Source organism: Malaclemys terrapin, chromosome 22, assembly GCF_027887155.1.
Source record: "Malaclemys terrapin pileata isolate rMalTer1 chromosome 22, rMalTer1.hap1, whole genome shotgun sequence".
NCBI lineage: Eukaryota > Metazoa > Chordata > Testudines > Emydidae > Malaclemys > Malaclemys terrapin.
The window spans coordinates 13,575,505-13,603,379 of NC_071526.1; the positions used below are offsets into that span (position 1 = coordinate 13,575,505).

General features: G+C 52.9%; 2 protein-coding genes across 4 annotated transcripts in view; both read left to right on the plus strand.

The window, feature by feature from the left end:
• Positions 1-1,630: 1,630 nt before the first annotated feature.
• On the plus strand, positions 1,631-6,126 carry FAM167B (family with sequence similarity 167 member B). Of its 2 annotated transcripts, none has more exons than XM_054011977.1 (2): positions 1,631-2,205; positions 4,880-6,126. In XM_054011977.1, the coding sequence occupies exons 1-2, from the start codon at positions 1,891-1,893 to the stop codon at positions 5,138-5,140; spliced, it is 576 nt and encodes a 191-aa protein (XP_053867952.1). In that variant the 5' UTR covers positions 1,631-1,890; the 3' UTR covers positions 5,141-6,126. The 2 variants fall into 2 exon arrangements, with proteins under 2 accessions (XP_053867952.1, XP_053867951.1); XM_054011976.1 differs by having other exon boundaries at positions 1,636-2,205; positions 4,877-6,126.
• Positions 6,127-9,039: 2,913 nt separating this feature from the next.
• The window catches only part of LCK (LCK proto-oncogene, Src family tyrosine kinase), a 33,565-nt gene continuing 14,729 nt past the window's right edge, over positions 9,040-27,875 (plus strand). Inside the window, exons 1-8 of one of the 2 annotated variants that reach the window (XM_054011975.1) lie at positions 9,040-9,620; positions 11,086-11,338; positions 23,878-23,984; positions 24,382-24,463; positions 25,600-25,690; positions 26,192-26,290; positions 26,575-26,678; positions 27,319-27,468. In XM_054011975.1, coding sequence (XP_053867950.1) covers positions 23,883-23,984; positions 24,382-24,463; positions 25,600-25,690; positions 26,192-26,290; positions 26,575-26,678; positions 27,319-27,468 — 628 coding nt within the window. In that variant the 5' untranslated portion in view covers positions 9,040-9,620; positions 11,086-11,338; positions 23,878-23,882. Of the gene's footprint in view, positions 9,621-10,801; positions 11,339-23,877; positions 23,985-24,381; positions 24,464-25,599; positions 25,691-26,191; positions 26,291-26,574; positions 26,679-27,318; positions 27,469-27,875 lie in introns of those variants that run through there. The other variant, XM_054011974.1, reaches the window with a different exon arrangement.

Below are 27,875 nucleotides of genomic sequence, written 5' to 3' on the forward strand. Positions count from 1 at the left end.
GGGTCATGATGGACAGGTAGGGGGAAAAGAATCCAGTCTGGAGATGATGGGGTCCCCTCCCTCCTGGGCACGGGGGAGGATGGGGCAGCAGAGGAAGTAAAGTTCTGGGGATACCAGGGTGACAGAGGGCCTCAATTTGGGGGAGGCGGGGGAGACAAGGGGAACCTGCCCGTTGGAGGCACAGGGCTCCTAGCTTCGGGCACCTTGGGAGGGCTGAAGAATTGAATCTGTGGAAAGGGGACAGAGTCTCGATCCCTCAGCCGGGGAGGGAGTTGGGGAGATCGAGGGCATTCCGGTCAGAGGGTGCTAGAGACAGGCGGGGGGGGGGAAGGGTATACAGCTGGCTGATAGAAATATGCCCAGTGAGTCGTGACTAGTAAACGATTCCCCCCCAGACACTGTAGGCTTCTTTACCTATCCTAAGTGCCACCTTTTCTGTTACCCAGGGCCCCTGCCCAGACCCAGCTCTGCAGTCTCTGTTACCCAGAATCCCCCAGGCCCACTGCCTGCAACTAGTGACACAATCTCTATTACCCAGAATCCCCCAGGCCCACTGCCTGGAACCAGTGCCACAATCTCTATTACCCAGAAGCCTCAAGGGCCCCTGCCCAGACCCAGCCCCACATTCCCTGTTCCCCATTTACCCCATGTTTCCTTCTCTGCTCCGGCTAAGCATTTTTTTACCTGTCACCCTGTGCTGAATGGTCCTTGTTTTTCTGTATGGGGTGTGTGTAGGGGTGGGAAATGCTGCATTCTGCCTCTGCACTGCAATCTCCTTAGGTTGTCCATTCTCTCCAGGGCCCATGGGTTCCACCTTAAATGCAGCACAGCTGTGGAGAAGCAAAAAAGCCACTGGTTAAAGTGACCTGGCCAGAAGCCCTGAGCACGGCTGGGAGACGGGTGACCAATGAGAGCTCTCAAAGGGCGGGATTTATTAGCAGAATTGTAGGTCTAGGAGGCCCTATAGCTGAGATCCTGGGGAGAGACCCCTCCCAGGGGGCACAGACTAGAACAAACCCACACACCCCAGCTTGGCCTTCCCTCTGAAGGTATCACAAAGGGGTGCATGGCCGACTCAGCATGGCCAAATGTGACCCGCAGGGGAGATACTGTGAGATGCCACGTGCCCATTCAGATCTCACATGGTATATCAGCCATGTGGCTACGGGTGCAGAACAGCGTCATGCTGCATGCAGGGGTCCTTTGCTGTTCTTCCCTGGCATGGCCGAGGGGTTTCTCAGGGACTCTGAACAGAACCCCCCGCTGCAGTGAACTCCAATGTTTCTTGGGGACTCCACACCAGCCCCTCCATGCCAGGCCTCTCCTTCCTCTAACCTCGCCTCTCCTGCACGATCTGCACCGTATGATCTGCCCTGGGCGCTGCAGAAGTGCCTGGGGGTGGGGCAGGAAAAGCCATGAACAGAGCTTTTTCTTTTTCTTTCTTTCTTTTTTTTTTTTTTTTTTTTTTATGGCTCTGTAGCAGCCCTGAATCTCAAGTGACCTTTCAGCCTCCCTTGATCTTGGAGCTGGGTGGAGAAGCAGTTTTATTTCTGTCCCGATAATAGACCGGGAAGGGAAGGCGCGTCGTGGGATAAATTACTTTTCGCTCCTACAGTCCTTTATGTCCCCATTGAAACTTCCTTTCAAAGAACAGGGTGTCTCCTCCCAGCTGGAGACAATAATCTATTTTTTTTTTTTTTAAAAACACCTCCCCAGGCCTCCAGGCAATTAAAGTTCCTGCTCGTTTATAATCATCACCGAGTTCCAAGGCTTTATTGTTCATTCCAGAAATAAATACCGGTAGTTCTCCTGCTCACACGCACACACGCAGAGCGAGCCAGCTCTGCCACAGGCAAACGCTCCTCTCTCTTGCACCTGGCAAGCACAACCATGTCCTTCAGCCACCTGAAGTTCAAGGAGCTCGGGGAAGAGGAGTCGAACTCAGACAAGGAGAACCTGGACAGCGTGAAGGCCCTGACGGCCAAGCTGAAGCTGCAGACTAGGAGGCCTTCCTACTTGGAATGGAAGGCCCGCGTGCAGAGCCAGTCCTGGAGGAACGGGGTCACGGAGGGAGCCATCAGCTCGCTGAATGAAGAGCAGGGCGGAGAGGTGTTTCTGGAGGCGACTCAAGCCGATGTGCCGTCCAGGAGCATCTGTGGGTTTGCCACCATGGACGATGCCCTGGAGTGGCTCAGAAAGGAGCTGGTGAGTAGCTTTGTTGGGAGCACGGCCTCTGTGGGAGAAGAGCAAGGGACAGAGAAGGCAAGAGATCTTAAACCATTATCCCAGGCCCCGCAGCAGTAGGGCTCCTGGCCTGCGGAGCTCAGCTTGACATCCCCAGGGCTAACGGGAAATGGGACAAAGAGAACTCCTGGGGAAAGGGGAGGGAGTATGAGGATGCTGGGGAGGAGGAGAAAGCCCCTGCCATGGGCTGGATGCTCGGCAGTTCAATTTGTACCTGGCTTGGGTGTCACATCCATGGCCCGGGGGGGGGTCAATTTTAAAGGTGGCACGAGGCTGGTTTGTTCTCCATCACCCTGCTCACTTCAGCCCTCTGCACCTCGAGCAGGGCTCATTCCCTGGGTTCGTACCCCCGGAATCCCAGCTGGTGTTTGGCATTGTCTTGTCCGTGTACAAAGGAGCCGTTTCGATGCCAACATGCCCATTTTGGTGCCTACCTTTCTCCCTAACTCTGGTGTTTATAGGCCTTGATTGACATGGTCTTTGAGCATTTGTGTGTGTGTGTGTGTGTGTGTGTGTGTGTGTGTGTGTGTGTGTGAGCTGTCTCTCTCTTCAGGGGGACTCCCTGCCAGGAAGGGCTGGTTGCTTTACCCTCGCAGTGGGTCGGTGTGGATTCATGGCAACATGATTCCTCCCTGAATCATTCTGGTGCATCCGCAAGCATCACATCTTGCAGCTGTGGCTGGCCTAGTGCATTCCGGGACTCCTGGAGCACCTGTTCCCTAGTACCCTGTTATAGGCGTGAGGGCTTCACGGATTTCCAAGTGTGTGGCACTGCTTTGGGGGCTGGAGTTTGGGGGCCAGCTGAACTGGGGCAGCTGCAAGGGTCAGGGCTTCCTCTCCGTGCTAGGGGGAAGCCGCTGTAGCCAGCACCAGCTCAGCTGGACCCAAAGGAAACACCTCCCTCCTGGGGTTGCAACGAACCATTACAGTCAATGCTTGTGAAAGGTCAGGGGAGCTCGGATGTGCGGACGTGGGGGGGCTGCACATGTTCTGCCAGCTCAAGGTGTTCCAGGCACCATTTGTTGCAACGCTTCTTTGCTTAGTGTAGACATGGCCTGCGTGCGTGTGTGTGTGTGTGTCTGCGTCAGTGCAACTGTGTGTTTGTATGTTTCTCCCCAGCTCGGTCCACGAGTCTGTAAGTGCTCGCACATGTCTGTCTTTCTGATTGCACATTTCAGTGTGTTTGTGCCTCTGCGTTTGTGTGTCTGTGTCTGCACATCTCTGTGTGTCTCTGTCTCTGTCCAGATATCTCCGTGGGTGTCTGTCTCTGTCTATGCATCTCTGTATATTTGTGCATCCATCTGTATGTCTCTCTCTGTCCATGCGTGTCTTTGTATCTCTATCTCTATCCGTGTGTCTTTCTGTCCATCTGTTGCTGGGTGTCTGCGTGTCTGTGTGTGTTCGCATGTCTCGGTGTTTGTCTCTGCAGTGTGTCTCCATATCTCTGTCAGGGTGTCTCTGTGTGTTCACATGTCTCGGAGTTTCCTTTGGCAGTGTGTCTCCATGTGTCCATGTCTCTATCTCTGTCCATGAGTCTGTGTGACTGCATGTCTTGAGGTTGTCGCTGGCGGTATGTGTCTCTGTCTGTCCGTGTGTCTCTGTGTGTTTGCATGTCTCGGGTGGTGTGTGTGTGTCTGTCTGTCTGTCTCTGTATGACCGCATGTCTCAGGGTTGTCTCTGGTGGAGTGTGTCTCTATCTGTATGTCTCTGTGTGTTTGCATGTCTTGAGGTTGTCTCTGGTGGTGTGTGTCTCTATCTGTCTGTGTGTCTCTGGTGGTGTGTGTCTCTGTCCGTTGCCTCTGTGTGTTCCCATGTCTCAGGTTGTCTCTGGCAGTGTGTGTCTCTGTCTGTCCGTGTGTCTCTGTGTGTTCCCCTGTCTCGGGGTTGTCTCTGGCGGTGCGTGTCTCTGTCTGTCCGTGTGTCTCTGGTGGTGTGTGTCTCTGTCCGTGTGTCTCTGTGTGTTCCCATGTCTCGGGGTTGTCTCTGGCGGTATGTGTCTCTGTCTGTCCGTGTGTCTCTGTGTGTTCCCATGTCTTGGGGTTATCTCTGGCAGTGTGTGTCTCTGTCTGTCCGCGTGTCCCTGGCGGTGTGTGTCTCTATCTGTCCGTGTGTCTCTGGTGGTGTGTGTCTCTGTCCGTGTGTCTCTGTGTGTTCCCATGTCTCGGGGTTGTCTCTGGCGGTGTGTCTCCATGTGTGTCTATCTGCGTGTCTCCATAGGACTGTCTACACAGCAAACCGCAACCTGCAGCAGCGCCTCTCAGAGCCCCGCTCACACAGCTCAGGCTACCGCGCTACAAAGAGCTGTGCAGATAGTTCAGCCTGGGCTGGAGCTTGGGCTCTTAAGCCCCCCCCCCCCCCCCCCCCCCCAGGCTTCAAAGCCTGAGCTTCAGCCCATGCCACACCGTCTACACGGCTACTCCTAGCATGGCGGCCCGACCCTTGCAAGCCTGGACCCGGACTCAGAGACGCGTTGCCGCAGGCTGCCCCTCGACATACCTCCTGTGTCCGTACCCCTGTCTGTGCGTCTCCGCATGTCCGTGGCCCTGCCTTAGGGCTGCTCTCTGGCTGAGTGACGGGGTGACCCGTGCTCCAGCTGGGCCCCTAACGGCTCCCCTTTCCCTCCTCTGCACAGCAGGAGATGCAGGCTGTGGATCACCAGCTGGCGCGGCAGCTGATGCGGCTGCGGGGCCAGATTCACCAGCTGAAGGTGGAGCAGGTGTGCCACCAGCACAAGGAGATGCTGGACAATGCCACCTTTGGCCTGGAGGGCTGTGAGGAGGACACAGACCTGCTCTGCAACATTCCGCCCAAGGCCGCCTTCTTGCTCTCCACGCCACTCAAGCACATTGGCGTCACGCGCATGAACATCAACTCCCGGCGCTTCTCCCTCTGCTGAGGGCCCTGGCCTCCTGCCCAGGGCTGTTTGGGCAGGGCACCTCTTCACGGCAGGGAGCATTAGCAGGGACCCCTCGCCGCGCCCCAGACCTGGCCCATGTGCATGCGCGTACCTAGAAGCTCAGGCTGAAGGCTCAGGTCCTGAGCTGGTGGGTCAGGTTATATACAGGCCAGCGTAGTGTTCAGCCCAGTTACGGTGGCCGAGGGAAGTGGTGAGTGTACAGCGTATTCCCCCCTCCCTGATGACTGGTATTGCAGGTCTGTGGGCTAGCAGGGCTGCCACCTCCCATCTGATGCCGCAGCCTGCCACCTGACCCTCTCCTGCCATTCACAGCCGCCTCTGGTGCGTCCCTGCAGCGTCCCGCGCTGGATACCGCAGCCAGCTAGAAACCAAACCTGACCGAACCGAGGCTGGGCTAACGCGCTGCATGGATTGCCTGGCACCAGAGGTGCAGAGACCTGCCAAGTCTGCAGTGCTGAGTCCCCCAGGCCCAGGTGGAGCTCAGCGTGGCCCCTTGAGGAACCGGAGCCTGTGACTGGTTTCAGTCCCCGCAGCAGCCATGCTACCCCTTCTGGGACTGCCTTGCAAAGACAGGTGGGTGGGGTCCGTGGAACCCACATACCCCACCCCTCCAACGCCAGTAGCATATCTCTGGCCAGGGGCCAGTCCCTCCTCAGCCAGGTCTGTCCTAGCTTAGGAAGCAGCGTCTGTAACGCACAGCGCTATGCACGTACGTTACACTTCCCTAGCGCTGCGGGGCCAGAGGTGCACAGGCTGCAGTGGCAGGTGCTGGCAGAGAGGGGGCAGGGTTTGGTGAGCAGCTCGGTGAATTCTCCGCAGCCTGTGAGCCTCATGGCTCAGCTGGGTGGGGGATAGGGGGCGGTCTAAGGCATCTGTGATGCACGTCACGCTGCTGGGTCCCATTCGCTGCTGCAGAAAACCCAAAAAAAAGTTTCCGTGCAGAAATAAAAGACGGCGTCTGCAAAGGTGTCCTTGTTTCCTTCTGTCTCTCACACACAGTTCGGCCTGGCTCTATCCCCAGACACATGTCTGATCAGGGACACGCACACAGTCTGCTCCCTTCGACCTGCAGACGCATATATGATCTGGGACACTGACAAACGGGGCTTCCTCGCTCAGACCCACCCACCCACAGACAGAAACACACAGGCCAGGTGGAAACACACAATGAGGGAGAACTGCCTTGACTCAGCCTCTGACCAGCCGTCTCTTCCGATTCGGGCTGCTCGGTCTATCCATCCTTGACCATGCTGGCAAGTGGTTTTGCGCTCTCGCCTGTCCCCATTCAACGGCGCTGTTTTGGGCAGCCTTCTAACGAGCGGTGAGAACATTGGGTTTGTCGCTCTCACTTCCGCTGGGTGTTGTTGTTTCCACTCGGTTTAGCTGAGGCCTCAGATGAGGCAGGCGCCCACTTCACAGTGAACCTATGAGCAGCCCTGCCTAGCCAGGTGCCTTTTCTCCTCTATGTGCAAATAGGCATGTTGGTTGTGCTCCATGTTTCACTTCTTGCTGTCTCCTCGTGCGATCATCCCTGAAGACACTGGCAGTTTTCCCCTGGAACTTTTTACAGGAATATCTGGAATCTCCGGGAGGGTCATTTTCAGGGGAACATTAGTTTTTACAATCACAATGGATAAAAAATTTGCACTCATCCAAGGATCTCAGAGCACTTTACAAATTCTATTCAAACCAGCTGAGATTGGTCAGTATCATTCTGCCTATTTTAGATATGGGGAGAATGAGGCACAGAGATAGGGCATGACTTGCTCCAAAGACACGCAGCAAACCAGTGGCAGAGCTGGGAAGAGAATCTAGGAGCTGGTTCTCTTCTCAAACCATTAAACTACCCCTTCTTCCCAGAGCCAGGAATTGAAATCAGGAGTCTTGTCTCCAAGTGCCCCGCTCAAAACATAACAGCACATTATCTCTGTTAGAACCAAGAGCTCGGAGTTGCACGGAAGGATCTCATTAAGTGATCATTATACTCACAATATTCAACAGAAATAAAGGAAGATTTCCTGAACTGAATAATAATGAGAGCCAGTTGACATTTTTAATACAATAAGGGTTTTTTTTAATTAAAATGTTGGGTTGTTCTTTTTAAATCTTTTGCAAAAAAAATTGTTAATGTTAGTGACATTTTTAGTTTTATGTGAAAGCCTAGTTTTGACAGTTTTTCTCAAAATTGTTATCAGTAAATAAAAAATGTTGATCACCATTTTGCTAACCTTTCCAGTAATGTTTTCCATTTAAAAAAAAAAATCAGGACAATTTCTGAAAAAGTGGGTCCATTTCAAACCTTTCCAAAACTAAACAGAAAAACACACGGAAAACTTGAAATTTTTGCAGAACTACTGTTTAATTTTTTGGCCGGCAATAAATAATAATAATGAATTGGCATCAGCTGTTTTTACAGCACCTTTTGTTTTAAAAGCTCCTAAAGCCCTTTGCAAACCATATCCAAGAGACGAGCACTCCAAACACCACTGAATTGCAGCCATCTTTGGGGTGAGGCCAGGACTTCAGGCAGTGGTTTGAAAAAACACAGCGACATTATACAATACTTTAGGACAGGAAGTCAAGATCTTGTCACACTTGCAGGGGAAATTAGGGCTGCAGAATGTAATTATATCAGTTGGAATCTGGCCAGAGCTCAATGTTAGCATCTCTGCTGGGTAAAAAGAACAGGAGTACTTGTGGCACCTTAGAGACTAACAAATTTATTAGAGCATAAGCTTTCGTGGGCTACAACCCACTTCTTCGGATGCATAAAGAAGTGGGCTGTAGTCCACGAAAGCTTATGCTCTAATAAATCTGTTAGTCTCTAAGGTGCCACAAGTACTCCTGTTCTTTTTGCGGATACAGACTAACACGGCTGCTACTCTGAAATCTGCTGGGTAAGAGAGCTTAATTGTAGAGGTTTAAGCATTTGCTCTTGTCCTGGCTCTTGTGAACATCTTCAGTTTCCCTCCATCGCTTTGCACTATGCTCTCCAGGGACAGAGTCGCAACCCAGGATATCCTGAGATCCTCATGCACAGTGCAGTCAATTCCAACACACCAAATTAGCTGCAATTGAATTACCAGCATGAGGAACGCAAGCTGCCAGAGCCTGCGCTGTGATGAGACTCGAGATGGCTCATTAGTGCTGTTACAAGTGTAGTTGGAAATGTCTCTGTGCTGGGCTTGGGCTATCTGCCCTGCACCCAGGCAACAAGCCCCCCTTCAAACTGCTCTGCCACAGATTCAGCTTCCTGTCTTCCCCTCCCCCTGCCCAGCGCAGGCTGTTCATACCTGTGGCTTCACATTTGATCTAACAAGCCAAGACAATAGCTTTGCGGTTCCTCTGCTGTCTCCAGCAACCCAACGCGCAGGTCTGGTGGAAGGGGGCTGAAAGTGAAGCTTTATGACTTCGCTCCTCTTTGTCTGGATGGGAGAGAAAGAATCAAAGCCCTTGTTTTCTTCCAGAGACTCTCTCACTCCAGCTTGGTTAATGGTGTTGCTGGATGCCGGGGTTTACGTCACCGGGGCTTGCGGCAAGGCAGTGCGGTCCAGTGGCTGGGGCATTGGCCTGTGACTTTGCCGAGCCGTGTTCGCGTCATGCCTGGGACCCTCTGCAGGTCACTTCCCCTCTGGTCCCACCCTCGGCTCTTTGTCTATTTAGCGTGTAAGCACGTCAGGGCAGGGACTGTCACTTGCTAGGTGTATGTACAGCACCAAGCACAATGGGACCACTGGGGCTACTGTGAAAAAAAAGGATCATTGTGAGGAGTAGAGCCGCTGGTCTGAAATAAGAGGAACAAAGGCTCCACCTAAGGTTTAACTCCACCAGCCTAGCAAGTGTTAAGGCTGCCCGGCCTTATCTACGCTGGCCTTTCAGAAAGCATTAGCAAACACAACACTCCTTTAAATAGATAAACCCTTTCAGCTGCGCTCGCTCTCTCTCTCTCTGCCTGGCCTAGTCACCACTAAGAAATGGGCTTCAATTCTCCCGGAGTATTTCCCAGGGCCCTCGGGGCTTCAGCCCCTGGCTCTGGATTGTGACGCGCTCAGATATGATGGGGATGGGGACCACATAGACCCCAGGGGCGGCGAGTTGTATGGCCCGGTGGTGCCCAGGCTCCAGCAAATTCAGGGCCCAGGGGGTCCAGCTCCACTGATGTTTGGGGCTGTGTCTCTCCCCCCGGCCCTGCCTGCTGCCCCCGTGCGCCCCCTCCCCCAAGTGTCCCTGCCGGCCCTGGGCCACGGGCGGGTGCCCTCTGCAGCTCCACGCTGCGTTCCCTTCTCGCCAGCCGCTGCCAGCTACAAGGGTCGGTGCCGGGGGCAAGCTGAGGCGGCTGCTGTGCCTGTGGAGGGAGGAGGCGCATGGCAGCCCCCCCCATAACCCCTCCAGCAGGCAACTCTGAGGGGGGGGCCCTATCCTGGCTGGACCTCCAGAGCAGCAGCCTGGGGAGGCTTGGGTGAGTGTTGTACCCAGGGAGAGCCCCCCCCCTCTCCTGGAGCTCGCTGCTGCTGGTGGGGAGAGGGATGGGGGGAGTCCTCCTCCCTGGCCCCCAACGCCGGGACAGCCTGTCTGCTGCACCCCAAACTCTTCATTCCTGGCCCAGCCCCATGCACCGCACCCCCTCTCACACCCCAACCCTCTCTCCCAGCACAGAGCCCGCACCCAGCACCCAAACCCCTCCTGCACCCAGACTCCCTCCCAGAGCCTGCACCCCAACCCCCCTCCTGCACCCCAATCCCCGCCCTAGCCCAGAGCCTGCACCCAGCACCCAAACCCCTCCTGCACCCAGACTCCCTCCCAGAGCCTGCACCCCAACCCCCCTCCTGCACCCCAATCCCCGCCCTAGCCCAGAGCCTGCACCCAGCACCCAAACCCCTCCTGCACCCAGACTCCCTCCCAGAGCTGCACCCCAACCCCCCCTCCTGCACCCCAACCCCCTGCCCCAGCCCAGAGCCTGCACCCACCACCCAACCCCCCCTCCTGCACACAGTACCCCAACCCCCCTCCTGCACCGCAATCCCCTGCCCTAGCCCAGAGCCTGCACCCAGCACCCAAACTCTGTCCCTGAGCCTGCACCCCTCCCGCACCAAAACTTCCTCCCAGAGCCCACATCCACCACCCAACCCCCCTCCTGCACACAGGACCCCAAACCCCCTCCCGTACCCCCTCCTGCACCCCCAACCCCCTGTTCCAGCCCAGAGCCCACACCCAGCATCCAAACTCTCTCTCAGAGCTTGCACCCCAATCCCCACCCTAGCCCAGAGCCTGCACCCAAACTCTGTCCCAGAGCTCATATCCCTCTCGCACCCAAACTCCCTCCCAGAGCCTGCACCCCAAACCACCTTGCGCACCCAAACTCCCTCCCAGAGCCTTAGGCAGGTGTGGGGGGGTCGGAACTTGGACCTGTTCTGGGCACCACCAAAAATTATACAAACCTGCCACCCCTGAACCACCGGTAGGTTGCCAGTTGCTGCACAGACTGACCAGCTGCTAGTCATCCTGGTGACCAGGACCTGGTTTTCAGGGAGAGGGGCGGGAGGGGCTAAAAGGGTTTTTTTTTCTTTCTCCTCAGTTTGCCCTGCTGCGATGTGCAACATTTGAGCTTGTCACCCAATGAGAACACAAGTCAAAGTCCTCCCCCCTCCCCTCTTCCCTCCTCCCCTCCCCCCCCACATTTTCTTAACACCCTTTCCCCAGAAGACCAGTATAGAACAGCAGCAGGGCCCTGGAGCTGCTGGCCCCTCTCAGGGCTTCCCTGGGGTCCCTGGAGACACCTGTGCAAATGTCAGGCATGTGACATCTAAGCAAAGTGGGTTACGGTGCCACGCTGTACCAGCCGCTTTCATCTCTGGAGCCACTAGTCCAGGGCTGTCAGGAAACCCCTGAGTTTCTCATTAGCTCGGTTCATTTTGTGGTTATAGCAAGTGCTGAGAACAGACTTCTCAAGTTTGCTTATGATACATCAGAAGGCAGGAAATCAGGAAAAACACACACCAAGCGAGAACAAGCGCTCTTGCAATTCCCTGATGTGAAGGACTGTTTGGCTGCCCTCTGGGAGGTGAGAGCCTACCTCTGGATGAGGCAGATGGAAATGATAATGTGACGGGGAAGGGAGTTGTTGCTCTCTGGCCATGGAAATCTAAGAGCTGCTGGTGTCCACCTCACTGCAAACAGGTAAGGGAAGGGCAGGGGCCGTGAGCAGCCCTGGAATGGTGTCCTGGGGTGGGAGTCAGGGATTGCCACCGTGCGGGGTGGCATGAGGGGTCTGCGCTGGCTCTTTCAGATCCCGGTTGGGAAGTAATGGTTTCTTTGGGGGAAGGATGACCCCCAAATGATACCCACTTACCTCCTTGGAGGGAAAGAAGTGAGCACTGCAGTGAGTCCATCAAGGATCTATCACCATGGCATCTGGGCAATACATTTGGGGGTGGAGAGAGGAAGACTCTATCTCCTTGGCCTCTCTTATTGGTCTCTCTCGGGGCACACTGTGTTGGTTTGGGGATGTTTGGACAGACAGACCCACGTTTTAGTCTGAGTAGGTCATGGACCTCCAAAACAAAACTTCTCCAAAGTGCCCCGTCTCCCCACATACTAGGAATGGCTAATTCAGAGGGGTTCCCCTCAGAGAGCATACCAGGCATCTGGTGACCCCGTTGCTCCAAAAACCTTCACTTCCAGGGCAAAGCTAGAAGATATGTCCTGAGCCAGCAGCCTTGAAACCGGACTGAAAATATGCCGGAGGGTCTGTTTGCTGCTGGGTTGTTTTGTCCCTCGGAGCAGCTCTCTGAGATACCATAAGTCTCAAGAAGCAGGGAAAATCCATCTCTGCAGTAAGAGTCACTGAATTACTTCTGGATGGTATTGTTCAACTTCAGTGGCTCTGATATGAACTTCTTTGGTGCAGACGCCATGGCAGGGCTGGCTTCTTGCCTCGCGTGGCTGCAGAAAGAGCTCTGTGTCCCATTCCCCTCTAAGACGCATCCTTCAATACCTAATGAGAGCAGTATGACTCTTCGCTCTGCTAAAGCCACCCCAGGACCCACATGGAACCAGAGAGGGGCCCAAGAGGCAAAGGGCAGGGTGCTTGGAAGCCAGGTTTTGTTCCCTCTCTGCAAGAAATGGGAAGGATCAGACATGGGTAGTTTGACTGCTCTGAGCCTAAGGCTGTTTGGACCATTGTCCTCCCTCCTTCCATCTTGCATTCCTCCCCTTGAACCAGAGCAGCTGGGATATGTGTGTGCTGGAGCTGGTCTGGCGGCCACATGAAACACAAGGGTCTCTCCTGTGGGCTGGTCAGCAGTGATTGGGCTGGGAGTTCGCTCTTGTGGTGAGTGGTGACATTGTTGGATACCGCGTGTTCTGTCTAAATTTAGCCCCGGTGGTCCCCCTTAAAACAAGACTCTATTGCATCCTGCTCCAGCCAGGCATGTGGGGTCAGTGCTGTAAACTGAGGGGCTGGCGCCTGAGTGACGAACCCTGGAATATTTTCAGAGATGAGGGTTCCACTGTTCTTTTCACAATAGCTATCCCCAGCACCGACCCGCCCACACTCTTCCCAAACTGCATGGCACAAAACCATGAGAGGAAAATATGCATGCACACACACAAACATGCTCAAACACATACACAAAGCCAGACACAGATGAACAGACACACAAACAGAAGCACCCAAACACCCAGTCAGTCAGACACAAACACAGACAGAGAGAGCCTAGACATATGCACACAGGCACCAGCACACAGAGAGACAAACTGACAAACAGGTACCAACATACATAGGCAGACCGACACATTCAGTCACACAGACAACAACCCAGAGACACAGACATACACTCACTGACATAGAGAGACACACAGACACAAGCTCACACAAAAACACAGAGGCAAATAAGTGCAGACACACACACGCAGACCAACACAAATGTTCAGTCACATAGACAAACATAGTCACCAAAGAGCGACAAAAACAACTTCAGAGCCAAAATCCTCTTTGGCCTCAGATGATACCGATTTTCGGTGGAAATTGTTTTGTGGCTTGGGCATGAATACCTCCTACCTTGCCCAGGATACTTGTAGGAAGGAAAAAATACAACCCTGGCATCTTTTGCCTTTTGCTAATGCATCATATTTGAAATGTTTGATGTTATCTCCAGGCAATAGTATTTGGGACAGTTTGAGGTTTTTCTTCCACGAGGGTGGAAATTTCTTTTTAATTTATTTGTTTCCTTCTTGTTAATGGGAGACGCACGACGCTAAACTTCCCTGTCACGTCAGCAGGCCATAGGATGCCATTTAAAATACAACGAGGCAGCACCTCATACAGTTCGCTTTACCCCTCTTTGGAAGTGGTCTTGCCGAAAGCAATCAGGCTCCGGCCTTTTGGCTTCTTTAGGAAGCAAAGGCCTGAAAGCATTTTTCCTCGGGCTGGTCTACACTACAACCACTGCATCGGCGCAGCTGCATTGGAGCGCTTTGATGAAGACGCTCTAAGCCAACGGGAGAGAGAGAGCTTCTCCTGTCTGCTTAGTTACTCCATCTCCGGACATAGCACTGCCTACACAGGGGTTACGATCTGTAACTTGGTCACTCAAGGGTCTGGATTTTTCACACCCGTGAGAGGGTTTATCCCCAGTGTTAAATAGGTGATAATGAAAAAGAAACAAACCCCCAGAGAAAAAAGAACAGGAGTACTTGTGGCACCTTAGAGACTAACACATTTATAAACTTTCCATTGAAGTGTATGAGCTTCTTGTGTTAGTATGTCGCATCGTTTGTTATGGCTGCGAATACGTGCACCTTGAACTGCCGGACACTGTCCCAGAATATGAGAAAGCTTATGCTCAAATAAATTTGTTAGTCTCTAAGGTGCCACAAGTACTCCTGTTCTTTTTGCGGATACAGACTAGCACGGCTGCTACTCTGAAACCCCAGAGAGTTTTAAACATCCGGGGAGTCAGGCCCTGCGTAGACTGGAGCTTTATCTAGAGCAGGGCTTCTCAACCTTTTTCTTTCTGAGCGCCCCCCCCCCCCCCAAACATGGCCCACCTGTACCACAACAGCTGTTTTTCTGCATAACCAGTAGATTAAAAGCCAGGGCCAGCGGTAGGGGATAGCAAGCAGGGCAATTGCCGGGGGCCCCACACCACAGGGGCCCCGTGAAGCTGAGTTGCTCGGGCTTTGGCCTCATCCCGGGGAGGAGGGGCTCGGGCTTCCGCTTTCTGCCCGGGGCCCCAGTGAGTCTAACACGGGCCCCGCTCTCTGGTTTATTTTGGCAGACCCCCTGAAACCTGCTCGCGGTCTCCCAGGGGGCCCCGGACCCCTGGTTGAGAACCACTGATCTCGAGCTTGAGACGGATTGTTCCCTCTAGCTCCCCCTCACCCCATCCAAACCCAGAACTCCCTCAGACCTGTGCTGCCTCTGACAGAAGTCAGGGCAGTCACCCTACGCTGTGACCTACATTCAGCCTGGGTTGAGATAAGCATTTGTAGTTCCTGTGGGGTCATGCCAGCGGGGCAGAGCCATGTTACAACGGCTGATGCAAGCTAGTCCTCCAGTGCTGGCCCACAGTTACCTAGAAATGCCTCCATGGCGTTCCGTTTTCACCTCTTTGGTATTTGTGAGATCACACCGGGGAGTTCTCCAGCCATTGCTGGAGACTTGCAGGGTAGACAAGACCTGAAATTCTAATATTACAATCCCCCGAGCCAAATAAAAACTATTTGGAAAGGGAGACTGAGGAAGCTTTCAGGCCTTTCTCTCTGAAGCAAAGAAAGGGAACAACGATCCCCAATATTTTTCCACTTTCTAGGTCTCCATTAAGAACCATCCCTTTTAAGTGCTGTTAGCATCTCTGAAACTTCCAAGCCAAGCGACAAAGATTTTGCCAGCCCATCTTTGCTCTAACTGCTCTCCACCTCATTTGGACAGGAGCATCCGCTTAGTTTCTGATAACACAGGTTTCTGTTTTAACCATACCTAGTTAATGTATCGCTCAGCAGCCAACAAGATCAATTGTAATGTTTAAAATCAATACAATAGGGACCATTGACAACACACTTCTCTGTTCATGAACAAGGGTGTGTGGGCACATACGTTCACATAACTTCACAAAGATCTACACGCACACACACATCCTGCAATAAGAGCCACGTGGGCGACCTCTGTGCCTCCTACGAGCCCCTTGACTTCCATGGGGCTCTGCACAGGTACAAGGTTTCTGGTGTATGAACGCCGTTGCAGGATCAGGACTGTGGACACAATCTCTCTCTCTCTCTCTCACACACACACACACACACACACATTCAGTTACCCAGATGTATAGGTCACATCCTCACAACAAAACCTACATTGCGGATGTCTTAAGGATACAACAGAAAGCAACGAACCCCTGGAAATTTACAGTTAGCTGAGCAATGCATTCTGTGCTTCGCAACACAAGGACACACATGGGGCCCACTCCAATACCCGCGGAAGGCACTGAGAAATCTCCCATTGACTCCAACACAGCAGGACCCAGCCCAGGGTGATGGTTCACAGGCCAGAATCGATAAAGTAAGAAGATGGGCTAACACAGGCCCTAGGTGTGGGCACTAAATGGACTCTGTGCTGATTCATTCTAATGCTGCACAGGGATATAGTCTAACGATTCAGAAGCATTTGCAGAAGTACCTGCGGAGACCTCACTCTCATGATCACAAGCAGTACTGGAGTGACTCAGTGAGAGCCACCGTTTCACTGATGCTTCCCAGCCCTCCGATGTGTCCTCATTCAATTGCCTTAATCGGCTACTTGCCTTTATGGGAAGAAAATCGAAGGGAAAAGGAGTTCAGGGGAGCTGGCCGGTTCTCAAGGAGATAATATTAAACACACAACTGCAAACTATCCCGCTGCAAAGGAAAGAGCGCAAGAATAGTAAGAGCCCAATATGGCTCCATCGGGAGCTCTCTAATGACCTGAAAATCAAAAAGGAATCGTACAAAAATTGGAAACACGGACAAATTGCTAAGGAGTTACAAAAGAACAGAATGAGCATACAGGGACAAAATCAGAAAGGCTAAGGCACAAAATGACTTTTACCTAGCAAGGGACATAAAAAGCAATAGGAAGAGGTTTTATAAATACATCGGGAGCAAGAGAAAGATGAAGAAAAGTGTAGGTCCTTTACTTAGTGGGGAAGGAGATCAAATAACTTGGCTGAGGTGTTAAATGCCTATTTTGCTTCAGTCTTCACTAAAAAGTGTAATGGTGACTCAACACAATTAATATTAATAACAAGGGGGCACAAGCCAAAATAGGAAACAAACAGGTTAAAGAATGTTTAGGTCAGTTAGATGTATTCAAGTCGGCAGGGCCTGATGAAATTCATCCTATGGTATTTAATAAACTAGCTGAAGCAAGCTTGGAACCATTTGCCATTATCTTTGTGAACTCCTGGAGGACGGGTGAAGTCCCAGAGGCCTGGAGAAGGACAAACATAGAACCTAGCTTTCAAAAGCTTCGATACGTGGAAAGGTACTGGAACAAATTATTAAAACAATCAATTCATAAGCACTCTGAGGTATAAGGAATAGCCAGCATGGATTTGTCCAGAACAAATCAGGCCAAACCAACCTAATTTCCTTCTTTGACAGGGTTACTGGCCTAGTGGATAGGGGTAGAGCAATAGACATGATCCATCTTGATTTTAGTAAGGCTTTTGACCCAGTCCCACGTGACAGTCTCATAAGCAAAGTAGACAAAATAAACATAAGGTGGCTGCCCAACTGGTTGAAAGACCATACTCAAAGAGTAGTTATCAATGGTCCATAGTCAAACTGGGAGGACATATCTAGTGGGGTCCCATATGGGTCAGTCCTAGGTCCAGTACTAGTCAATGTTTTTATTAATGATTTGGATAATGGAGTAGGGAGTATCATTATTAAATCTGCATATGACACCAAGCTCGGAGGGGTTGCAAGCACTTTGGAGGACAGGATTAGCATTCAAAACGACCTTGACAAATTGGAGAATTGGCCTGAAATCAACAAGATTAAATTCAATAGTAACAAGTTGCAAAGTACTTCACTTAGGAACAGGGCCGGCTCCAGGGTTTTTGCCGCCCCAAGCGTCGGAAATAAATAAATAAATTAAATAAAAGCCGCGATTGCGATTGGCGGCAGCTCCACCGCGCCGCTTTCTTCTTCGGCGGCAATTCGGCGGCAGGTCCTTCCCTCCAAGAGGGACCGAGGGACCCGCCACCAAATTGCTGCCGAAGAGCCCGACTTGCCGCCCCTTCCCCTTGGCTGCCCCAAGCACCTGCTTGTTGAGCTGGTGTCTGGAGCCGGCCCTGCTTAGGAAGGAAAAATCAGCTACAAAATGGGGAATAACAGGCTAGGCGGTAGTACTGTTGTAAAGGATCTGGGAGTTATAGTGAACCACAAACTGAATATGAATCAACAATGTGATGCGGTTGTGAAAAAGGATAATATCATTCTGGGTGTGAATTAACGGAAGAGTTGTATGTAAGACAAGGGAGGTAAATGTTCCGCTCCGCTTAGCAGTGGGGAGGCCTCATCTGGAGTACTGTGTGAAATTCACAGTGCCACACCATGAGAAAGATGGGGACAAACTGGAGAGATTCTGGAAGAGAGCAACAAAAATGACAAAAGGTTAAGAAAATCTGACTTAGAAAGAAAGGGTCAAAAAAAAGGGCATGTTTAGTCTTGAGAAAAGAAGACTGAGGGGGGATCTGCTAACAGTCTTCAGATATATTTTACAAAGAGGACTGTGACCAATTGTTCTGAAGGTAGTACAAGAAGGTAGGACAAGAAGTTATGGGCTTAATTGGCAGCAAGGGAGATTTAGGTTAGATATTAGGAAAAATTTTCTAACTATAGGGGTAGTTAAGCTCTGGAATAGGCTTCCAAGAGAGGTTGTGAAAACTCCATCATTGGAGATTTTTAAGACCAGGTTGGACAAACACCTGTCAGGGATGGTCTAGGTCAGGAATCAGCAACCTTTGGCATGTGGCCCGTCAGGGGAATCCGCTGGCGGGCCGGGCTGGTTTGTTTACCTGCAGCGTCCGCAGGTTCGGCCGATCGCAGCTCCCACTGGCTGCGGTTCGCCGTTCCAGGCCAATGGGGGCTGCGGGAAGTTGCAGCAAGCACATCCCTCAGCCCACGCCGCTTCCCGCACCCCCCATTGGCCTGGAATGGCAAACCGTGGCCACTGGGAGCTGCGATCGGCGGAACCTGCAGACGCTGCAGGTAAACAAACCGTCCCGGCCCGCCAGCGGATTTCCCTGACGGGCCGTGTGCCAAAGGTTGCCGATCCCTGGTCTAGGTCTACTAGGTCCTGCCTCAGCACGGGGGGGGCTGGACTAGACGACTTCTCGAGGTCCCTTCCAGCCCGACATTTCGATGATTTTGTGATTTATACAAAAGCAGGCTTTGCTCGGTGGCAAGTTTGATCATTTCTCCCCACAAAGCAAATGTGGGGAATTTAAAAATGGACAAAACCCTTTGAAATGAACCAAAAGAGAGGAAAAAATATGAGTAATGTTTATTTCTGTCTCCGTTATTGATTTAGTAGAACTTAGCTGACAGCTTGGAAAATCTCCTGCTTTCCCATGGATTCAGGTGGGAGTTGAATGCTCTCCATCATCAGTGGGCTGATCTCCAGTGAAATCAATGGAAAGACTCCAGTTAATTTCAATAGGCCTTGGATAGGGCCCCCAGCTGACAAGACAGCAGCTTCCCAGTTTTTTATTAATTATTCTTTTCCATTCTATTTAACCCTTTATAGCTTGTTACCCTTCTCTGCAGCATAATTACACTGGAGCTGTAAAACTGGAGTTTTCATAGTCATAGAGTTTCAGGCCAGGAGGCACCAGTACACTGTCTTCTCTATATTCCTGTATATCATGGGCCTTTAAACACCAGCCAGCCACTCCGCCACCAGAATCAGACCCAAGGGGTGCCAAAGGCAGAGAACAGGAGAGACCAAGATGAACCAGTCCCCAAGGCTTCTGCCACAGCAGGAAATTGATTAAGTGAGCTATACCCAGATAATCCTGGCAAGCGACTCGCGCCCCATGCTGTAGAGGAAGATGAGAAAAACCCCAAGGTCCCTGCCAATCTGACCTAGGGGGAAATTCCTTCTTGACCTTGAATATGATGATCAATTAGGCCCTGAGCATGTGAGCAAAACCCTCCAGCTAAGCGCCCGAGAGAGAGAATTCTTAGTGCCAGCTCAGTCCATTTCAGCCAGTGTCCCTTCTTGTTGGGGGAGATTTTTAGGAGCACAAAAGACAAGTAGGCATCTGGGTCCTATTGAAAGTTGCTGAGCGTTGGGTGCTTAACTGCTGTTTGTGTCTTTGAAAAGCCACCTCTTTGTGCCTGCCTGCTGCCTGCTTAAACAGACATTAGCACAGGGCTGCACCAGGGAGGGGGAAAGAACAATTACAAATGAGCTAGGTGCACCAGCTGCAACACTTTGTTTTAGAACAGATGCACTCGCTGATAACAGATCAAGCTTAACATTTTCAAAAGCAGCCTCTGATTGTGAGTACCCCAGCCGGAGACACCTGGGTCTTGGTGTTGAGTACACATAGCTCCCATTGACGTCATTCCAGTTGTGGGTGCTGAATATCTGGCCCCAGGTGTCTCCAGTTGGGTTCCCAAGAAAGGAAGCTTCCAACGTAAGTGGCCACTTTGGACAAATTGAGCCGAATACACAGGGACCCAGAGCATAGCCTGGGAAAAACCAGTTCACAGGCCAGAGCCTCAGCTGGTGTCAGTTGCAACGTGGCCAACTCTTACAATTTTATCTCGACTCGCATGATACTTAGTGTTCTTAAAGTCCCAGGTTGGGAAATCCTGATATGGCATGAGGATCTCAGGTTTCATTGAAAACAAACAAACAAAAAAGATAAGTTTCTAGTTCTCATGTTTGCAGAAAAAATCACTAAAGGCTCAGAAACCCAAAAGGCAAAGAGAAAAACCTCATGATTTTAAGCCCATCTCATGCTATTTAGCGGCCCGATTCATGATTTTGTAACGCTCACAGTTCACAATATTGAAATTGGCTGTCCGTGGCGCTACTCCGGCTCCATCTGCTCCAGACTGAAATACTTTGCCAACTTAAATAATGCCAACGTGAAGTTAAAGGGAAACTCTCAATGTCAAAAGCCACATTTCAGTCTAAACGTTCCTCCGTGCCCCCCCCCCCCCCCCGCTGCTATTACAAGTGAAGTCTAAGATTAGCAGAGATGAAATATGCCAGAGAGAAAATAATTCTTTGGGTCTGATTTTTCATCCCGGTTGATGCAGCTAGAAGGAACTATGCTGGTGTGAAGCCAGTTTGACTGAGTGGAGAATCAAGCTTCTGGCTTGTTCCCTTTGTGCGTTTCACACCATACCAAAGGGCAGGGGGGCTCAGGGGCTGGTGTATTACCTGCTACTGCTGTGAACTCATTCTTACACACTAGGGCTGTGTCTACACTGCCACTTTCAGCGCTAAAACTTTTGTCGTTCAGGGGGTGTGAACCCCCCCCCCCCCCGAGCAACAAAAGTTTTCCGGCACGTCTTCACTGGCAACATTAAAGCACTGCCATGAGGGCAGGGGACTGAACTCGATGACCTCTCGAGGTCCCTTCCAGTCCTAGAATCTATGAATCTATGAAAACATGGCTTGTGTAGTCACAGCACCAGCGCTGGGAGAGAGCTCTCCCACCACTCTAAAAAAAACCCACCTCGGGGAGGGGAATAGCTACCAGCGCTGGGAGGAAATCAAGGAGCCCCGGAGCCAGGGCTAACCGATAGGTGCTCAGAGGAGGAATGGAAAACAAATGGTGAGTTGATGAGCCAGTGAGATACAGGCAGGCTGTTCCAGGGGGCAAGAGGAGAGGGTCTCATATCGCTAGAGACAAGGTTATATGCCAGGTGCAGATGGTCACGCAAGGTGCAAGCACTGAGAGAGAAAGGCTGCTCTTGTGGTTAGGGCACTAACCTAGGACTAGGGAGAGACAGATTTGATTCCCTGCTCTGTCACAGATGCCCTGTGTGACCTCTGGCAAGTCACTTAGTCTCTCTGGGCCATAGTTTCCTATCCCCAGAGAACGTTACCAGGCCATTGCAGACATGGGAGAGCTGTGTGCCACTGGGCTCTCCCCTCGCAGCACCCATTACACAATCACCTGAAATGAACGAAGCCGACAGTTTCTATTAAAGGAGCCACCTCTCCTCTTAGCTTCCGCGGTTGTCCAGCACCTATAAATGTGAAGCCTCAGAGACAGGCAAGGCCCCTCAGCACGAATTCCAAACCACTAGGGCCCAGCGCCCGTGAGTTCTGAGCTCTCTCACCCTTCACAGATTTCAAAGGGAGCTGGTGATGCTCGGCACCGTGCGGAGCAGACCGATGGCGAGGGAGGCAGAGGAGGGAGATGCCCTAAGCCAGGCTTTTCCGTGGCTGTGGGCTGACCTTTCCAGACTGACTCACTGAGCGGCATTCCCCTCCTCCTCCTTCCCCCCCACCCCCTCCCGATTTATGCTGTGCTCAGCGTTTGTGGGAGGGCCATGCTTTCCAGGTGACTTGTGCGGCTAACGCGAAAAGGGCGCTTTCCGCTGGCAAGGCCCGCGTTTGCCAGCCCGCCCCTGACACCCCCGCCTGCTGTTTTGCACATACCACATGTTTGTATGTACGTGCCACCCACACTCCTGGATGTGCCGTTACGGGAGCTCTTCAGGGTTCGTCGTCTCAAACGCTGGGCCCAGGTTAGTCTGTTTGCTGGGGTGATTCTGCCCGTTTGGCTGATTTTTGATTACGAGGAACCGGTCGTGCGTGTTGAAAGCGTTGAGAATGGGGGGTGCTCGGCACCTCTGAAAATCACGCCTCAGGGTCTCAAGTTGGGCTCCTAAAATAAGGAGCCACCCAAAAGTTGTGGCCCTGGCTGGAAACTGGTCCCAAAGGGCAGAAGGACTTGGAGTACAGCCTGGCACCAAACAACGCCCCTGCCAGTGTCTCAGCTAGTAACTCTCGTCTGTCCTTAGCGGACGGGGAGCGAATGAAGCAGTGGGGTCGCCCCAGCAGAGGAAATGTGAAGCACACACCGGGCCTGTGTATTGTCCGTGCTCTGCATGGACGCCGATGAGAGTAGCACACAAGGATCATGGCCCTGAGAGAGGGGATGAAGATGCAAATTCCCAAGATTGGGCACTCTAGCTGGTTCTGCTGGCTGGGGCAGCTTGTCTTGTCCTGTCTTCCCAGGTCTTGTTCCTGGCGTCAGGGAGCGGTCTGGGCAATGGGCTTGTCAAGGGCTGAATGGCTGGAGTTCATAAACTGCTCTCTGCATCGGGGCCGATCCTTTGAATGGCAGACAGTTACCTGGGGCTAATCTGCAGCTGCGCTTGGAGCTGTGATTTCTGAGCGATCTCCGGGGCTATGCAGGGTTAAGAGAGGTCAGCACCTGGAGGGGGACCGAAGATGACCCTGGTGCTTTAGGAGGCGGAGTCTGTTCACCTTTGAGCCAGTGTCTTTGCGTGGTGTTAAGGGCCCTGTCGTGCTGTATTTAGGCATAACACCAAGGACCTGCTTGCTTATGGTCATTAAAGACTCAATCGTGTTGTTTGCACGATCAGGGGCGTTTCTTCCAATGTCCTGGCCAGATTCCAACATGGATAATTATGTTCAACCTCCCTCAATTCCCTTCGCAGTCCCAGCTCCATCACTTCCTGTCCTAAACTCTTGTGCAACGTTGCTGTGGTCTGATAAATGGCGGCTGCGTTCCATCCCAGAGATGGTTGCGTTTCTGCAGTGGCAGGCAAAGCAGTGAATACACAGTTAATATCTCAAGCTGTGAAGTCTGTAAAGCACTATGCCTGGCTTGGGATGGTAAATGCAGTTGAAATGTAACAGGATATTATCACTGATTAACTTCCCTCCACTCCTCTGACAGATGGAGCCAATTACTGTGTGTGTGAGAGTATGGGGCACCCATGTCCCCCTCTGTGCTCGATGCACAGAGTCTGTGCAGCCACCTGCTATAGCGGTTGTCTCTTTAGCTCACGCTGTAAAGACTCACGCTTTTAGCTTTGGAGGTCCTGGGTTTATTTCCCCAACCACGATGGCAGCTGTCACTCGTGTACAGACTCTCCCAGCCCTTTACGCATCCTGCCGGAGGGCTGGTCGCAGTCATGCTCTGGAGCGCGTGAGAGACTGCTCCTCTGGGGGACACATATTGTGGTGTCGAAGTGGCCTGTGCCTTCAAGGGCTGAACTTCCCAGAAAGAGAGGCTGGGTGGGGCACTGGGAAGCTCTTCTTGTTATGCACAGGAGAGCTCTTGCAAGAACCTTAAGCACTGAGTGACAACTGAAGACCACACATCAACCTAGAAAGGGAGGGGAGGCCCAGAGGCATATTTCCTCCTTAAATGCCCCCTGGGTGGGGATGGCCCCATGCTATGCCTCAGCCCCACAGCCGAGCCCTGTGCCTCTGGAGGAGCCAACACCTAGTTCTTCCCTGCCCTCTGGGGGGTATTGAGGCCTCCTTTAGAACCAGGGAGGAGACTGGATTCCAGCCAGACCTGTTACTTGTGGCGAGACTGTCGTCTGCATTCCAGGGATGTGCCCGTTTGCATTTGGTTTGCGCTGGGATGTTCAGGTCCCTCTGGGTGAGGAATGAAGACCCGGACCCTCCCTTTTCACAGCCTCTGGCTCTCGTCCCCCTCTTCCTGCAGGGACCATGGGCTGTTGCTGCAGTTCTGACTATGACGAAGACTGGATCGAGAACATTGACATCTGTGAGCGCTGCAATTACCCCATAGACCCGGCTAGTAAACCCCAGGTGAGGCGGATGGGGGAGAGCTCGCCTCTCATCACAGCATCGGGGTGCGGGAGGGCTTTTCATAGGGATGGTGCCCTTTTGGACTGGCATGGGTGGAGGAAATGGCCATACTTGAGGCTAAGACTTGCAGCAGCTCCGCAGTGCTGAGCGTTTGGGATCCAATATGCAAGGGTCTTGTGTAGCTAAGGAAAAGCCTGTGAACCCAAAGCACAGAGAAACTCCTCACTCAGGCAGATGGAAGGGGAAGCCCTTGGTAACGCCCTGCTGGGGAGGAAGTGAATCTGAGAGGACGGTGTGAGGGGGAGACTGGAAGAAGCTGGGTGCGGGGGTGGGAGTTCCTTCTAGAAGAGAAAATCAGAGAAATCCCCTTCACTCTGGTCTCTTTTCTTCCCTCCAGAGGCTGATACACAATGGCTCCGAGGTGCGTGATCCTTTGGTGTCCTATGAAATTCCTTCGCCGCCCTGCTCTCCTATGCAAGGTTGGTACCCGCAGACCAGAGCGCTAGGGGAAAAGGGGTCTCCGGTGCTGGGGAAGCAGCCCAGGCTCTGAGTCACCAGCGAGTTCTGTGCAAATGAGTCAGTCCCAGCTAGTGGAACGATAGCACATCGGTGGGAAAGGAAAAGGGCATGTTAGTGACGTGACTCCCAAAGGTGAAGTGTTTCCAATAACTCACCTGTGGCCATTCATAGAGACACCTTGGGCCGGACCCTCTCTCGCCCTGCACCTTGTGCCATTGCTCACCTCCGTGCAAAAGGAGGGTAGAATTTTTACTCCCACTTTGCACAAGTGTAATAGACAATGTAAGGCATAGCGCAGGGGAGAGTCGAGCCCGTCATCTTCCTCTTCCTCTCATTCTCTTTGCTTTTCTTCCCCTCTCAGTCCTCCCTCTAGCTTGTGTGGATCTAAACTGAGCACTGATCAATGGCCCGTGGGGCACAGAGGCCTCTCTTGCGCACACAGCCCCAGTGCATGTTTTACCCCCTCCTGGAGCAGGTTGAAAATGTTCCAGCGGAAGCGTCCGCCGTCGGCAAACGCTGATTTGTACAAAATCAAACCCTTTCGCGGGAACGGCTCCGTTTCATCAACGTTTTTGATGGGAAATGATCACATTCATAATAGAATAAAATGTAACAGTGAAAAGGATCAATGCCAAAATGGAACGCTTCCCTGAGGCTGAAATGAAAGATTTGTGGAATATTTTGTTTCATGGAAAATTCTGGCCTTATCAACTTTTCCTCCTGATTCAGGGCAGAACCCGATTTTGAATTCTCGCCATTTCCCATGGGACAAAAATTCTGAATTCCCCCCAGTTCTGCCCCCAACCATGGGCTTCTTCCACTCTGACCCAGAGGGGCCACCTCTCGGGTTCCAGCTTTTACAACCATTCTGCTTTCAACTCTCTGCGGAGACTTCCAATTAGCGCTCATTGGACGCTGGGTTGAGCCCTGTCAAACTCATTTCATGTAAGCCACCATACAGCCATCAGCTGGCTATAGCTAACTGACAGGAGCTGGGGCCTGGAGGTGAAAGGCTCCACAGGTCCACTGTCAGGCCCTTGATGCACCTCGCCTCTGTCCAGCCACCTCTAAAGAGATCTCTTGCTTTTCTTTCCAGATAAACTAGTGGTAGCTTTGTATGACTATGAACCAACTCACGATGGCGACCTGGGGCTCCAGAAGGGGGAGACGCTCCGAATTCTGGAGGAGTAAGTCTGCTGCCTTTTCCCCACTCACATTAAGCCATGCATTGGAGAGCCACTTGGAGCATGCTCTCTCCGGCCAGCCTTGCAGGCTCATGGGCCGGTCCGTGCTGCTGGACAAGCACCTGCCAGGGAGGGGTCCTGCTGCCACCGATTGCCTGCAGTTTCCTGGTGGGACCCCAGAACTGGAGGCAGGCAGGGCCCTCGGTGCCTTGCACTCCTGCCTCAGGGAGGGAGAAGGGGATGTGGCTGCATTTAGCAAAAAGCTACAAGTGAGAGGGAAGCACCCATTGGACACTAAGGTAAGAAGTGGGGGGAGGGACAACCCTCAAATGAGCCAGCATCACCAGGCAGTCTGCCACCTTCCCAGCCAGCTGGGAGCATCTTCCCCATGCCAGTCTGAGACCCCACTGCCCTCTTTCAACCAAGACCTCTGTGTCCGCGGAACCGCCCCTCCCCAGCAGGACTGGGGGGCTGACGTTGCCCTTTCTTCTGGTCTCGTTTCAGGAGTGGGGAGTGGTGGAAGGCCCAGTCGCTCACCACTGGCCAGGAAGGGTACATTCCCTATAACTTCGTCGCCAGGGTGAACAGCCTGGAGCCGGAACCGTGAGTGGATGTGTCGTCTGGGTTTAGTATTCTCCCCCCAGCCCAGGCCCCCCCAGAGGGAAGTCTCAGCCCTGGCCATATTTACCCTGAGCCTGGCTGCAGGGCTAGGAAACATGGCCCCGGTCCTAGGGCGGGAGGGGACTGGGCTACGTGAGCCCCAATGGATCCCTGATTCCTGTCCTCCTAGGATGCATCTCTGGTTGGGGCTCTGCTGGCGTGGGGGTGGGCAGTGGGGTAGGGGAGCACGAGCCTGCGTGGCACTAACTCTGTCTTGGTCCATGCAGCTGGTTCTTCAAAAACCTCAGCAGGAAGGATGCTGAGCGCCAGCTCCTGGCCTCTGGGAACACGCATGGCTCTTTCCTGATCCGGGAGAGCGAATCCACCAAAGGTAACCTGCAGCCAGTGAGCGGAGGGCCAGGGGGGTGCCCGTGTCTGGCACCTCTGAGCCTGCCTCTTGCCTGGTGCTCTGAATGCACAGTGTTAACGCCGCCTGCTACTTTACGGGCAATCCAATCCTTTAGTAGCCTGATTGTACCACTAGGGCTACCGTCAGCGTGAGCTTCCCCAGAGCAGTGCCCTGACTGGGGCCTCTGGCAGTGGGTTTCCTCCCAGCAAACCAGCAACTGTACCACACTTCTTCCTATATGGGTGTGTGTGCGTGTTTGCACAACTGGGCTGTGTATGGGGATGCTCCCCTCCTCCTGGCATTCAGCTGCTCAGGTTATAAAGCAGAGGGGCAGGTACTTGCCATTCTGCACTGTCTTACCCTGGCTCTGGGGATGGTACAAACAGCCCAGAGCGCAAGACTGTCTTGTGCCAGCTGTGGGGCTGTGGTGACGGCCGTGGGAGCAGGATTTGGCATGTTGGCGCACCTCTGCCGGTGCCTGGCATGGTCCAGCTTTGCTCCGGGAGACCCCTGGGGGAGGGTGGGCAGGGGAGCAGGAACTGTGGGGCAGGAGTCTTCAAGGCGAGAAAAGGAGACCAAGCCCGCAGTGGCCTCATTCCTTGTTTCTTGTTGGCCTCGCTAGGTTCCTTCTCCCTGTCAGTGAGGGACTTCGACCAAAACCAAGGCGAGATGGTGAAGCACTACAAGATCCGGAACATGGACAATGGGGGGTACTACATCTCCCCTCGCATCACCTTCAGCAGCCTGCATGAGCTGGTGGAGCATTACACACGTAAGGCCCCGGGCACTGCCAGGAGAGGGCACAGCAACCCAAGGGAGGGTGGGCACTGAAACGTCCACTTATCACTGCGGGAACCGCTGCGGTTCCACCTCCCATGGACACGTACAACAGCTCTCGCACCCCGTGCCCCACAGCGCCACCTGCAGGGAGAGGCTGGGATGGGAGGAGCAGTGGGCTGCCCCAGAGTCAGGGCCTAAACCCCATACCCCACAGCATCCTCCTGGGACAGGGGGAACTGTGCAGTCTCTCTGAGGCTGAGTTGTGTTTCGTCTCCTCTCGTGAAGGCGAATGAGCTTTCACTCTGGACAAATGGATCCGCAAAAGCTTGTAGCGAGTCCCTGAGCACTTGTAGTGCCTGGCCCTGGCTGCACTCCCTTGCCCCGTCCTGTGTGCGTCCC